At 39.5% G+C, this 13926-nt stretch overlaps 1 protein-coding gene across 1 annotated transcript; it reads left to right on the top strand.

The window, feature by feature from the left end:
- The first annotated feature begins 9720 nt into the window (after positions 1–9720).
- Positions 9721–13345, top strand: drd1a (dopamine receptor D1a). Its single transcript, XM_044362792.1, has 2 exons — positions 9721–10408; positions 10740–13345. Exon 2 carries the CDS (start codon positions 11087–11089, stop codon positions 12206–12208), a length of 1122 nt encoding a protein of 373 aa, XP_044218727.1. The 5' UTR covers positions 9721–10408; positions 10740–11086; the 3' UTR covers positions 12209–13345.
- Positions 13346–13926: the final 581 nt, after the last annotated feature.

The raw sequence follows: 13926 nt of genomic DNA, 5'->3' as shown, positions 1-13926 counted from the left end.
TCTTCCAATCATTATTAAACTGTTCGTCATTTAACGCTGTTTACTTGAAATGACCTTGGAGTAACGTTATAAAAAACATGAACACACACATACACATACAAACACACACATGCACAATCACCTTATCAGTGACATCAAATAGTATTCATGCACTTTGTGACATGGTAGATAAGTAAGGTCTGAAGCAGAAGTTACAAGAATCATGTTTTTGCCATTAACACATTTACTATCCTATACTTTCAGGTACACATCTTAAAGATGCATAAATTATGGGTTTTGAAGTTAAGCTTTGAATATGATAATCTCAAGATGAAATGTTGTCTCAACGGAAATGTAAGGTTCACGTTTTATCAACACACGATCTATCATGACTTGACCAAAGTTTTCCGTGCTTCCAAGTCAGCAGTCTCGGGTTCACTCACTTACATTACATTTACAAGCAGTAAAGAAGTTAGAATGTACAGTTTATACTCTGAGGGAACACGCACACATTCATTTTTCCATGAGCTAGCTGCCTAGGTAACCATCATTTGTGAATTTCTAACATGCGGGAAATGCATGAACAGTTTCCTGTATGAGCAGAAAGTCTACCTACATCATCATCAGTTTGTACCAGCTGATCAGTCGTTTGTCCGTGTTAACAAACATTGTTTAAGCCTTATAGTTAGTCCACATCCTTCACTATGAATGGATTACTGACCGAGCCCAATTAGATCAAAGGGCACCTAAACCAGTGCCTCTGTGTAATATGACTATTTCCTACTGGAGAGTCAAATGTTTTAATCAAAAGTCTTTCAACGTCTTCATTTTGATGTCACAGCAAAGTAGCCTCATAATTTGTCCACAATTAATTTAAAGCTGATATTTTTGAACTACACTTTATAAGGTCTGAGAGTGGAGTTACGACTAGCTAATAAACACTTGTAAACTCAACATAAGCAACACACGCATGCGTATATTTAACAATAACTTGTGGCACTGGATTTTTTTCTCCATTTCCTCTCCGTCACCACCTTCCCACTATGCAAAGTTCCACCGCTGTGCGCAGAAGAGGTATGATGTTCCTGTCAGTCCCCACTGCACACTCATCTGAAACTTTATCCACTGATGGTGTCAAGACAACAGTGTCACACTAGCTTTCTTTGATGACAGCTGCTAAATGTTGCAATCCCCACATTAGAGAGTATGAGTCATAAAGAAAGTTACATCTCCACAATCTAAAAAGACACTATAGGTAAAAAAATTAGGAGAAATGCATTTAGTAGATAACTTATCATAAATTTAGAAAGTGAGGCCCTAAAAAAAACTGCAGGCAGCATATCTTATTTTATTTTTTATCTCTTATATCCTGTGTTATCTCTCTTCACTACAGCAGCAAGAGAGAATTTATCTGACCTCATTTTCTGTCCAGAGTCAGATTATTCTTTCATAAAGGTTTGTTGATATTTGTCTGGAAGAGGCCAAACTTTGGTCAATCCACAGGGGCTTCAGAGGATTGGAAATTAAATGTAATGACACTGCTAATATTTTTATACATCTACTTTCTGTATGACTCAATGTGATACACATTTTTGGCCTTTTTTTGACTTTTACTCAGACAAGTGTTTTTAAGTTTCAGTCATCTCATTTCCAGAGAATGAATAAAGTATTTCATAGAATTTCTTTTGAGAGTGTTGATCCAAATTTCAGAAAACATTGTCGTTTTAGGCAATTAATGTAAACTCTGGGATGTGTCTCTTCATAAGATATGATTGGTCAGCCTGGTTACTAACAATATTCACTAATTAAGATCATATGCAACATTGTGATACCTTCATGGAAACTGTGAAATGGTAGCAACAAATAGAAACAGAGAGAAGAAAATAGGAACTGATATATATGGGAGAGTCTACCAGGTTCAAATCATCCCTGGATGGTTTACAAGTGGTCCAAAATGCTGCTGCTAAACTCTTGACCAGGTCTTCCAAAAGGTCCAAGAATCCAATTCAAAGTTCTTGTCAGACACCTGCCTACATTAAAGATCTGCTTCAGCCTTACTGTATTTCACCAGCAGGTCTCTGAGGTCCTCTGATTAGGATTTACTGGTTGTTCCTCGATCTAGGCTTAAAACTAGGTTGTGGCTCCTAAACTTTGGAACTCTCTCACTTTGGATTTAAGATCTGTGAACACTGCGGACACTGTTAAAAAGCAGCTCAAGACCCATTTGTTTAGACTTGCCTTTGTGCATTTTTTCTATTTATTTCTGTTTTTATTGTGTTTTATGTCTGTCTGTATGTTTATGCTTTATTTCTTCTGTGAAGCACTTTGTGACCTCTCTGCTCTTGAAAGGTGCTATATAAATAAAGTTATTTAATTACTTACTCATGTCACTAGTGATGACCATATCCTTTTAGCTATTCTGGCCAAGTTTCAGCGTGCCAGTGCCAGTGTTCAGCTGGGGCCTGGTGTGGCAGCCATATGACTCTGAAGTCAAGCACATATCAGGCAGGAATAATGTGAAGGCTGATGCCCTCCAGAAGCTGAAAGAATTACATGTCAAGGGGAATATCACGGTCACATGGTTGTCATTTTCCCTAACACTGGTTGCCAAATGTCAAGTTCCGGTCTTATCTAATATAAGCTTAGGAAAAGGATGGACAAACAAACACAATAAAGCTGGTATGCAGCAGAGTAGCAAAATGATTCTTTTGTTGAGACAATGATAATGGACACTAGGTTTTGTCCTCATCTCTAAAGTAGTTTCTGTTTAGTCTCTGGACTCACCAGGGCTCAGATAAGGCCCATCATCCTTATCTATCAACTGATGGCATTAAGTATATGTCATGCCATGGGATTAGCTGGTATAGAATCAAGGTTTGGCGTTAATTGAATTCCCTCGATATAACAAAAGATCATCTTCAGTACTGTCTGTTCTTTGTGTATTTTCACCACTACACTTATCTTGATGTTGATTTGTGATTATGATAAGATACGGAACATGTCAACAAACAAGTGTCAATGCATGCTGTAGTACATTTCAACTTATCAAATATATTCACTCAAATAATGTTGATCAGACATTGAGCACATTATTTCCCAGAGAAACTCAAAATCAAGTAGACAGTAGGCGCCGTCACTGGTACACGGTCTGTGTGAGAGATCTTCCCACGTCTCCCTTCCCCGCCAACTCTGTAGCAACTCTGCAATAAAGGTCAAAAAGAAAGTACCACGAGCCATGCGACAAGTATAGTAACACGGAAACTATGATATCTACCAAAGTTAATGGTAAATTTGGTCTGACCACAGTGAGTGAGGGCATTTAGTAGTAGTGTAGAGGACTTCTATCATTAGTGATCCTTATGTTATCCATAAAATATGGTACATTTATAATATTTGCAGAAAGACCTCACAGCATTACTAAAGGGATCACCTCCAGCTCTAACTAGTGAACAAGAGAGGGTGTATAGAGATGTTTTCAGAGATTTGAACTGCTCATGTGGTCGCTATATATATGTATATGAGCTCACAGACCATTTCTTGGTATGATGTCAGCAGATGGAGCGCCCGCTGTTTTACCACAATCTATGTTTGAAAAATGACAGCAATTAACAGGAAATGTACTATACTATACAATATAACACTATAGGAAACTGCCAAACCTACCCTGAAAATTCAACATTATATGTGTCAAAATGACAAAATGTAGCTATTGTATTCAATTGCATTTTAATTTATGGGTTTAATAATAATAATAGTAGTAGTAATAATAATAATAATAATAATAATAATAATAATAATAATAATAATAATAATAATAATAATAATAATAATAATAATAATATTAACAAAACATTTCATCTGTACCGCACTTTTCATTCATAGTGATACTCAAAGTGCTACAGTATTAATAACATAGAACACACAACAAAAAGAAAACAGTAATAAGCATAAGCATAGTGCAACAGAGCAGAGGGCTCAAGTCCCCATGGTGCAGAGCTTAGTACTGGGGGCCCGGAGGACCAAGCTGCTGGCAGACCTGAGGGTGTGGGTGGAGGTTTGTAATATGATCCATTCCTGTAGGTAGGGAGGCGCATGTCCACTCATGGATTTGTATGTTAGTAGCAGGACTTTGTATTCATTCTTGAAGGAGACAGGGAGCCAGCACAATGAAAACAGAACTGGGGTTATACTGTATGTTCATGTTTTCGCACTCTTGTCAGGATTTTGGCAGCGCTGTTCTGAATGTACTGGAGCTTCGGGATTCTCCTGCCAGGGATCCCTGTGAAAAGTGCACTGCAGTAGTCCAGTCTTGAGGAAATAAAGGCATGGAGAAGTTTCTCTGCATCTGACAGGGTGAGAGAGGGGCTGAGTTTAGGGATGTTTTTGAGATCGTAGACAGAGGTTTTGCATAGATGTCTTATATTGTCATTAAAAGTCAGGTGAGGGTCAAACCTAACACCCACATTAGTGACTGAGGAGCAAAGGGGGATGTCCTGGCCGTCAAAGGTGAGATGAGGTATGGGGGATGACTGAATCCAGTGTGGAGTGCGAATATGGAGAACTTCAGTTGTGCTGCTGTTTAACTGGAGGAAATTTGTGCTCATCCAGGCCTTTATCTCCTTAAGACAGGTTCTGTGGTATGACATGGCTGCAGAAGGGCTTGGGACAGTTTTGATATTTTGTGATAGGAGGCCCTTTCTATTTGGCATTCATACTCACAGTTCCAGTTTGGTAGCTCTGTCTTAGTTTTCTTTGAAAGGATTTAAAGTACTCTTCAGGTAATAACAGTAGTTTCAAAATAGGTCACTATTGTCTCAACAAGACTGTTAGCATGTAGTGAAACAAGATTGTTTGCTTTCACTCATCAGAGGTGGAGCAAGGACAACCTTTCTTCTTCTATCAGTTTCTAAATCCCTTACCATAAAGCATTCTTTTTTAAAAATTTTAAATTACTTTTTTTTTTTTGCTAACTTGTGCATTTAAAATTTTGAGTGATTTCCACGTAGGTGTATAATGACATCATCACTTCCCTTGCCGGCTGACTTGAGTATATAAAAATAATGGGCAGACACCGATCATATCATCATCATTTCTCATACTTAAGACAACAAAGACAAGCTGTTGAGGAAGTGAGAGAGACGACGCTGCAGTATGATGAAGTGTGTGTTTGTCCTCGTTGCTCTGTTGCATTTGTCCTACAGTGCTACCAATGGTAATGACATGAACAAGAACAGGGAGCTTTTGATCGGACTGCAGAATCTCACCAAACTCTACAAAGACAAAGAACTCAATATTGAATCTGTAAGTATGAGACACTGGTATTATCACATATAACTTTGGGGTCAATTAAGGATATTAATCATTTTTCCCCCTGCAAAATGCAGGAAAATGAAAACATGATGGAAACATAATCATAACTTGCTTTGCATGTGCTGCAGGTGTTTTAATTTTTTTGCTCAAGTATCAAAAATACAGGTTATCTCATGCAGTTATGGAACACCAATACTAGGTGTTCTGACGAGGTAGGGCAGAGACATCCAGTTTAATAATCAGTTTCAGCACAGATAGAGCAGAAAACTCTACACACAGTCTGCTCCTGCTGTTTGGGTTTCTTGACAAGACATCAGCCTGATATGTGCAGACTGCTGGCTAGCTAGTGTTAGCGACTTGGCAGGTACAGACAGAAAGATTGAAGTAGAATCTGCACATTTTTCAGTCCATAATACTGAATCGAAAGCCCCGATCAGTATTTATTGTCTTTTTTCAGTCTGTCTCTCTCATAGATGAGAAAGGTATACATTTTGTAACTATTCATGCCACAGTTTACAGAACTGTTGTAACTGAAGACAGCTAATGTTGCCAATTATCAGTTACTTTTTGACTAAAAATAACTTTTTTGCATGTTGTAATAACTTGATTTTTATGATGCAGACATTTTTGATTGAGGACACATTGAGGAAAAACAAAAAATTGAATTAATCAAATTAATTTGATATGTCTCCGAGGCCTGCTCTCAGTGACTGTTAATGTCATGATCTGCCACTTAAAATAGTCTTCCTGTGCTTAATACATTATATTAATTACATTCATTTTCTGTCCCTATAGCTAAACACAGTGAAGGTGCCATCTAAACAAATGAAACGACATTTGGTAAGTATTGCATCTTTTCACCACCTACATTCTGAACAGTTCGATTGAGCTCAATTCTTGACAGCAAATGCATTTTGTTTGCCATGGTAGCCTGACCAGACCCTGTCCTCTTTCCATTGCAGTCTTCCTGTGTAAATGTCTTTAAAAAGGGGCTGGAGCACCTTCTACAACATGTGAAGATGCATAGAGACAGCAAAGTCCTAGATGAACTTCGCACCAACCTTGAGAGTCTCACATCTCCTTCTGTACAGGTTAGCTAACAAAAACATGAAAGTGTGATGTCTTCACAGACACTGAGTTCTCGCTGTTAACTTCATGACTGCTGCATCAGTAGCAGGTATCCAGACAGAAAAACTAAACTCACTCTGTTCTGCTTTCAGATGTCAGACACCAAATGCAAAATGGAAAAGCTCAGGAACATTTCGAAGCCTTTCGAGTTGTACAAGGATTTCCTCAGGATACTAAACTCAAAAAGAAGATGAAGAAACTTCAACAAACAAAACTTGTTTTCAGTTTTATGCAGGGCAGCTTCTACCAATATTGATTAGAAAATTACTTTCCGTCAGGATTAAATGTGAACAGTGAATGTATTGCACATATATTCACATAAATATTATTTATGTATTTATTAGTCTTATTTAATTTGCTATTTATTTATTTATTTGTTCTTATATGAACATTCATTTTCACAGACATTTCATATAGATGTATTAAACTGAGTAGATGGTGCAAAGTAATAATCAGATTGTGAAAAACATTTTGGCTGAGAAATATTGTGCTGTTGTCTTCAAATAAATCAACAACTTTCATACTTACTGAGTATTTGTCGATCATTTATTGAACTGCTTTAACAGCTGAAGAGTTGATGTCATAGCAATTGAGAATTTATTCACATGGTTTTAATCCCATTGTGCTGTGTATAGAACACAAAAATAAATAAATAAATAAAGCAGTGAGGTTTCTCTTGTGTCTGAAAAAATTCAGTCTTGAAAACTGAAAACAAAAATGCGGAGATGCTAATACCTTAGACTGCAAGGCCTTAGCGGGTGAGAAAGGGGGAGGCGTAAGTGTTGGAGGTGATTAAGACAGAGTTCGAATTGATTCAAACTTCCCCACCTCCTGTTTGACCTAAAAAGTGTGAAGTGCGCCATGAAAGCATGACAGAAGCTATTTTAAAAGCAACAGAAATAAATAAACAGGCTGAGCAGGAGAAGGCTACAGAGTATGACTCTCTCTTTTATCTATTCTACCCATCTGGAGAGCAGAACGAGGTGACGTGTTTGCGTGCTGGCACAAAAAGACCAAACACATGTATTCACATGAACCTGCACAACTATGCGTGACTGATAAATATGCAGGGCCGTGTATTCACACACAAACACACAGCAGACAGAGGGCTGAGGTTTCTTAACATTTTGATTCATAAAACAGCCAGTTTTGCTCTCGGCTGTCTTACTCATAGCACTTGTGAGTTTTGCGGGTGGTTTGGTATCTGTCATCCTGAATCAAACAAAAAACACCCAGGAGTTTTGTCACGAGATCTTAGAAAATTTAAAGCCCCATAAGCCAAAGTCTCCATCAGAGCATGTGGTTGGCAGATTATGTGAAAAGTGTCTGCAGATGAGGATTGTCTTATCTACTCTCACAACCTCACTAACATCTCTTTGATGTCTTTAATAGTGCTTGTCACTTCCCACTGTCTGAAGACAGAAAATGGCTCGGTGACTCAGTACACTGTTAGGAAAATAAGATTCAGAGGGTTTGATAATCAGCATTTTAGGAAACCCTAACCTACAGCGGTTCAGTACATGCAGCAGTGGCCCGTGTGTGGCACGAGAGCCTTTGAACTGCATGGGACATGAGTTAGAGGGGCAGCAGCTGCACCTTTGAACAGAGGAAACTAGCAGAGCAGGAGGCAGGTGGAGAGAGACACTCTGAAGTAGGCCCACACACGCGACCTCCGATCGCCCGTCTACCAACGCTCTCACCTCTGACCTTTGAACTCTTGACCCTGCCCGGCTGCTGTGTCTTTGATGTCCTGGCAGCAAGGCAGCACTCTGAGGTTGAGTCATAGAAAAAGACCGGGGAAAGGGTATGAGCATACACTCTCCCCCCGAAAACACTCCCATGTTTGTGAGTTAAATATGAAGCTACAAACACCAGCTCGTTAGCTTAGCTTAGCATAAAGACTATAAACAGAGGAAACAGCTTGCCTGGCTCTGTGTCAAGGTTACATAATTCACCTTGATAATCCATGTTATATCTTCCGTACAAAAAATGTAACCCCAAAATGTCTAGAGACGATAACATCCCCATCTGTATCCATCCCTGGTAATATGTGATGGGTTCATTGACTGCTTCAGTACTTCACTAAAAATAAGCCTGATATCTTGGTGCTCAATATACCTTTTTGATAAAAATGAATTGTAAAAATTGTATACTTTCCTGATTATACCATTGGCAATGTTTTCCTGTGTACAGCAGCTTTAGTGTGAGATTTGCAATCAGTGATTCTGCAAAAAATGGTAATTTATGACCACAATTGACAATTATCTTCATTATACTTCAATACTCAGATTATTTTTACAATTAATACATTTTTTTTCTATAGAACACCAGAAAATTATTATTTTAATTTAAAATGTACGGTATCATTTCCAGGAGACCAAGATGACATCTTGAATTATTTTGTTTCATCCGACAACAATGTAAAACTCAAAGATATTCAGTTTACTGTCAAATATGACCAAAAAAAGCAGAATAGTCTCACATTTGCGAAGCTGAAGCTCTGAAACCGCATTAATCAACTATCCAATAGTTAAATTTACTTTTTTTTAATTTAAAATCAATATAATCTAATTAAATTAATGGACAAATTAATTAAATTAAATTAAATTAATGGAGGTGTTACAAAAAACAGGCACCAATACTGAAACCGTAAAAATAAAAAAAAATATTAAGGCTTAATCATAATTTAATAATGAAATATCCCCCATGTGTTTACTGGTTTTTTTTGCTGTATAATTTGGATTAAGGATTAAAGAGCAAAGTGACAGATGGAAAATATGGCATATGGCAAACATATAGTATGTTTTTTCTTATTTTATTCACTTATTTGCATCATTCCTTGGGTCTCGTGGCTTTAGCCCATCTATTAATGTACTTCTAATGTGAATGTATGTGAAGGAAAAGGGTAAAAGCTGTTTCTTTTCCTCCTGTCAGAAGTACTTACATCACTGTAAGGTGACAGCTGGCATGTCACGATTGTTTCTGCATCCCATGATGCTCTGCATGCAAGATACCAGCTTGAACTGAAAAAAACAACTGGGCACTAGGGGTATGCTGACAGATATTGCCAGGATTTTTACAAGCACTGCACAATTTATCAGTCAGAGCAGACAGAAATGATGACTGCGGCTGAAGGTGACATTGGTCTGCACATGAAAACTCTGGCATAATCTTCTAATCTTCTGTCTGGGCATAAACCTGTCTTTCATGAAATCTCTATTTCATTCATTAAAACCCTTCACAAGTAAAATCCCTCACAGCGAGGATTTATGTTTCTCTACCTTTATTTCCATCTACAGAAGCAATTGTTCTCTTTCTCCATTAGGTGGCCTCAGCGACCCACTACCCTACGTGTTTGCCCTCATGTCCTGATGGAGTTTTGTAACCTGCATCTTAATTTAATTAAACTAAACCACAGTGCAGATTGAATAAAGTCAAATTAAGAGAAATCACTGGGTATTAAAGTGGCGATATGGGACGGTTTAATCGGAACTGTGACACTTTTAACCTTTAATCTCAGCACAAGTGGACACTCAAGATAAATCTAGTGTTACCTGCTGTATCTTACTGTACATTAGGCAGTATAGCAAGGATGGTAACCAAAGGCCACAGTCACGTGCTTTAATTCCTACTTCACTTACTCTTGAATGGGACAACGTCAGAGCGCCGATGTGAAACTGAGCCGCGGGAGCGCAAAGACTCCGGGATTTGCCCGCAGACGCGCGCTGAAGCTGCAGGAGGACGCAGCCAGAGCTGTGATGGTGATGATGATGATGTTGTGTGTATTATTTAATCGTGAACAACAGCCAGCTATGTGGAGCCACCGAGGATATAATCGGACTGTTTGTTTTGTTTTTATCTGACATGGAGACTTGATGCCCTTCAGACGGACTTTGAGCACTGAAGTTTTTTGATGGAAGCGATGGGAATTTTTTTTTTCTTTTTCTTTTTAAAAAAAAACCAGTATCAAGCAACAGCTGACCACGTCTCTGTGAGTAAGACTATGATGGAAAAAGAGCATTTTGTTTATGTACGTGGGAAGGTGTGACTCTTGATAATGAGTCATGCTTTAGTAATTACAATGCGCTCATGGGAAGATCCTGGTTTGACAGTAATAGCCTATGCAGCATGCTATTTGAAAATAGGATTATTATAAATATATAATATGCTCTACACAAGTAAGTATCATCAGAGCTTACATAATCAAGAAACCACAAAAAAAGATAAAAAATGTAAACAATGTTGCACTTTGATGGTAACAACTATTATCTAAATTAATACAGATATATCCAATGTTTTTAATTCATTTCTTTAATCCACAGGGCTGCTGGTGACTTGAGTGAGCAGACAGAGGATTCCTGAAATTGCAGAGATTTGGGACTTACAAACTGAGCAGACAGACATCTGGCCATTCCACTTAAGAATTAAGTTACCACTACCTCTTCAGCAGTGCTGCTCAAACGATGTCAAATCTAATTTACAAAGTCAGGGGGCTAATGTCTGGCCCCAAGAGGGTTTGCCTCAAAAAACTCATCCTTCATCGTTTATTAGAAAACACAATGATGGAGATTTTTTGCATTTCAGGAGCCTCCTAGATTCTGATCCTGTGGATATAATGTAGGACGTCCTCTCAGCATGACTTAAATGAACACTCCCCACATGTACAGGGATGGATCTCATGAACTTTACGACTGTCATCGACAATGGGTTTTTGGATGAGGCTCCATCAAGCCGCGTCCTAACTGGTTGTTTCCTCTCACTGCTCATCCTCACGACCTTGCTGGGAAACACGCTCGTTTGCGCTGCTGTCACCAAGTTCCGACATCTGCGCTCCAAAGTAACCAACTTTTTTGTGATCTCGCTGGCGGTGTCAGACCTCTTGGTTGCCATTTTGGTAATGCCGTGGAAGGCGGTGACAGAGATCGCAGGGTTCTGGCCATTCGGATCCTTCTGTGACACCTGGGTGGCCTTTGATATTATGTGCTCCACGGCATCCATTTTGAACCTTTGTGTGATAAGCCTGGACCGCTACTGGGCCATCTCCAGCCCCTTTCGCTATGAGAGGAAAATGACACCCAGAGTGGCCTATGTGATGATCAGCGTGGCCTGGACGCTGTCTGTCCTCATTTCCTTCATCCCGGTGCAATTAAACTGGCACAAGGCCCAAACAAAGGCTTCTCTCCTCCCTCTCACTGGGTCCTCTGACCCTGTGGGATCAAACGCTTCTTCTTACCAAAGCTCAGAGAACTGTGACTCAAGCCTAAACAGGACTTATGCCATTTCCACCTCTCTCATAAGCTTTTACATCCCTGTGGCCATCATGGTGGCCACCTACACCCAGATCTACCGCATAGCCCACAGACAAATCAGGAGGATCTCTGCACTGGAACGAGCTGCCGAAAATGCCAAGAACAGACATGACAGCATGGGTGGGGGCTCCAGCATCGCAGAGTCTGAAAGCTCTTTCAAAATGACATTCAAGAGGGAGACCAAGGTGCTGAAGACGCTGTCTGTGATCATGGGGGTGTTTGTGTGCTGCTGGCTCCCATTCTTCATCCTCAACTGCATGGTGCCCTTCTGCGAGCAGTCAAGCGGAGGGGAGGCTTTCCCCTGCATCAGCCCCACCACGTTTGACGTGTTCATATGGTTCGGCTGGGCTAATTCCTCCCTCAACCCCATCATCTATGCCTTCAATGCAGATTTCCGCAAGGCCTTCTCTATCCTGCTGGGCTGCCACAGATTGTATCCAGTAGGCCACAACATAGAGACGGTCAGTCTAAACAAGAAATGACTCATGACTCTCTAACAGTAATGACTCATCCTTAATGCTAAGAGTACAAGCGTTCCTGCTGAGGCCGGTCTGATCAACTTCAAACTAGGACGCTGCTCTCTGTGCTAACTCTTACTGTGACTGAAGGATATGATGACCCTACATGTACCCATGTTTGCATTGGGCGAGTGGCCCGGCTGTGTGCAGACTGTCAGAGTGAGCGTGCCGTGCTCAATGTGGTCGATACAATGTCTTCAGATGGAGGAAGCTCCTAGATGAGGAGAGGGGATTTGGGGATTGAGATTAAGACTCTCCGCTGTTGTGCCAGGGAGCTGGGAGCGCAACGGTGCTGACACGCCCGTGGGTTAGATAATCCCATGACTGGGCAGCACACACCCTAATGCTGTCAGACACCGCTCTCTTCAGTACCATCACACACACGTACACAAACACAAACACTGTCAAAACATGCTCCTGCAAATACAGCGTAACTGCAGCACACAGCATGCACACTACACAACAGAAATATGTTGCATTACGAAATTACGTTAACATCCTGTGCTCTGCAAGGATTCCAGTGGTAAAGCGTCAAACCAAATCATGTTTCTACACTGATGAACATGTAGGTAAAATACATCCAAAAGTGACTTAATATTGAAGCTAGAATGAAAACAGATTTGATTTTACATCCAGCTTAATCTGTTAATGTGATTTTAAAAGCGGACACTTAAAAATGTGATCTGAATTTCTGTTAAAAGTGCAGGTTGTCAAAGAGCTGATTGTATCTTATTGTTGACATTGGTTCACAAATATTATTTTACATCCCATCCAAATGTCAAATCCTTATGACTTCAAACCAAATGTACTTGGCAGACACATTGTTAATTATTTCTGCCTCAGTGCTTGAAGTTGTTTTATGGATGAGTGTCTCATATTAGTTTATGTGTCCTGTGTTCATAAACAAGAGATGATGACTTCTTTTGAAGAACAGGCAAAGACCTGAACAACAGTTATGCCCGACTTGTGATGTCTTTGACTATTATGCGTGTTTAGGGGCTGATAACAGAATTATGATTGATTGTATTATGTTTGAGTAAATCCGTTTTAATTTGCTCTTTAAACTGAATAATTAAAGGATAATTAATTCTGGTTTAACAACTTTGGTCTTATCTTCATTGTTTTAGACATCATTTATAATGGTTGTAATAACATTTTACTTACCAAACTAACTGCTGAGGTCTGGGCACTCAGTGACATCACTGAAATTAAGTCCGACGGGTCAAGAAACACAAGCAGCCAGAAGATAAGACAGGTTGTAAATAAACAAACAGTTGATCCAGATTATCAGCACAACTTCATTTGGAGGGAAAACCAATGTGAGCGCAAGAAAATTGTGAGCACACAAGGGCTGTCACAAAAAAAGTGATTAGAGTTTACACATAACTTATTTGAAATAATTCAAACCTATGTAGTCCAATGCTAAACTAAGTTGCAGAGAACACATTTTTCCATTCATTCACGGTGCCTCTGTTTCCTTGCTTGAGTTACAAGCTAACATTACTGCAATCCAGTTGCATTTTACAGTCAGGAAACAACCCTACCCCTATCCATGATTTTTTAATCCAAAATGCTTCCTCACATTACTCAGGTGGTGTGGTGACATAATTAACCATTCAACACCGCTTCTTAGTTTTCTCCACTTTGTGTTGGGCAAGAGAACAACATTAGCCTAGTTTACT

Source organism: Thunnus albacares, chromosome 10 (assembly GCF_914725855.1).
Source record: "Thunnus albacares chromosome 10, fThuAlb1.1, whole genome shotgun sequence".
Taxonomy (NCBI): domain Eukaryota; kingdom Metazoa; phylum Chordata; class Actinopteri; order Scombriformes; family Scombridae; genus Thunnus; species Thunnus albacares.
This window is presented reverse-complemented; position numbering and strand designations above follow the sequence as displayed.

Excerpts from the sequence above, each read along its gene's own strand:
- drd1a (XM_044362792.1), top strand. The coding sequence starts at position 11,087 with ATGGATCTCATGAACTTTACGACTGTCATCGACAATGGGTTTTTGGAT.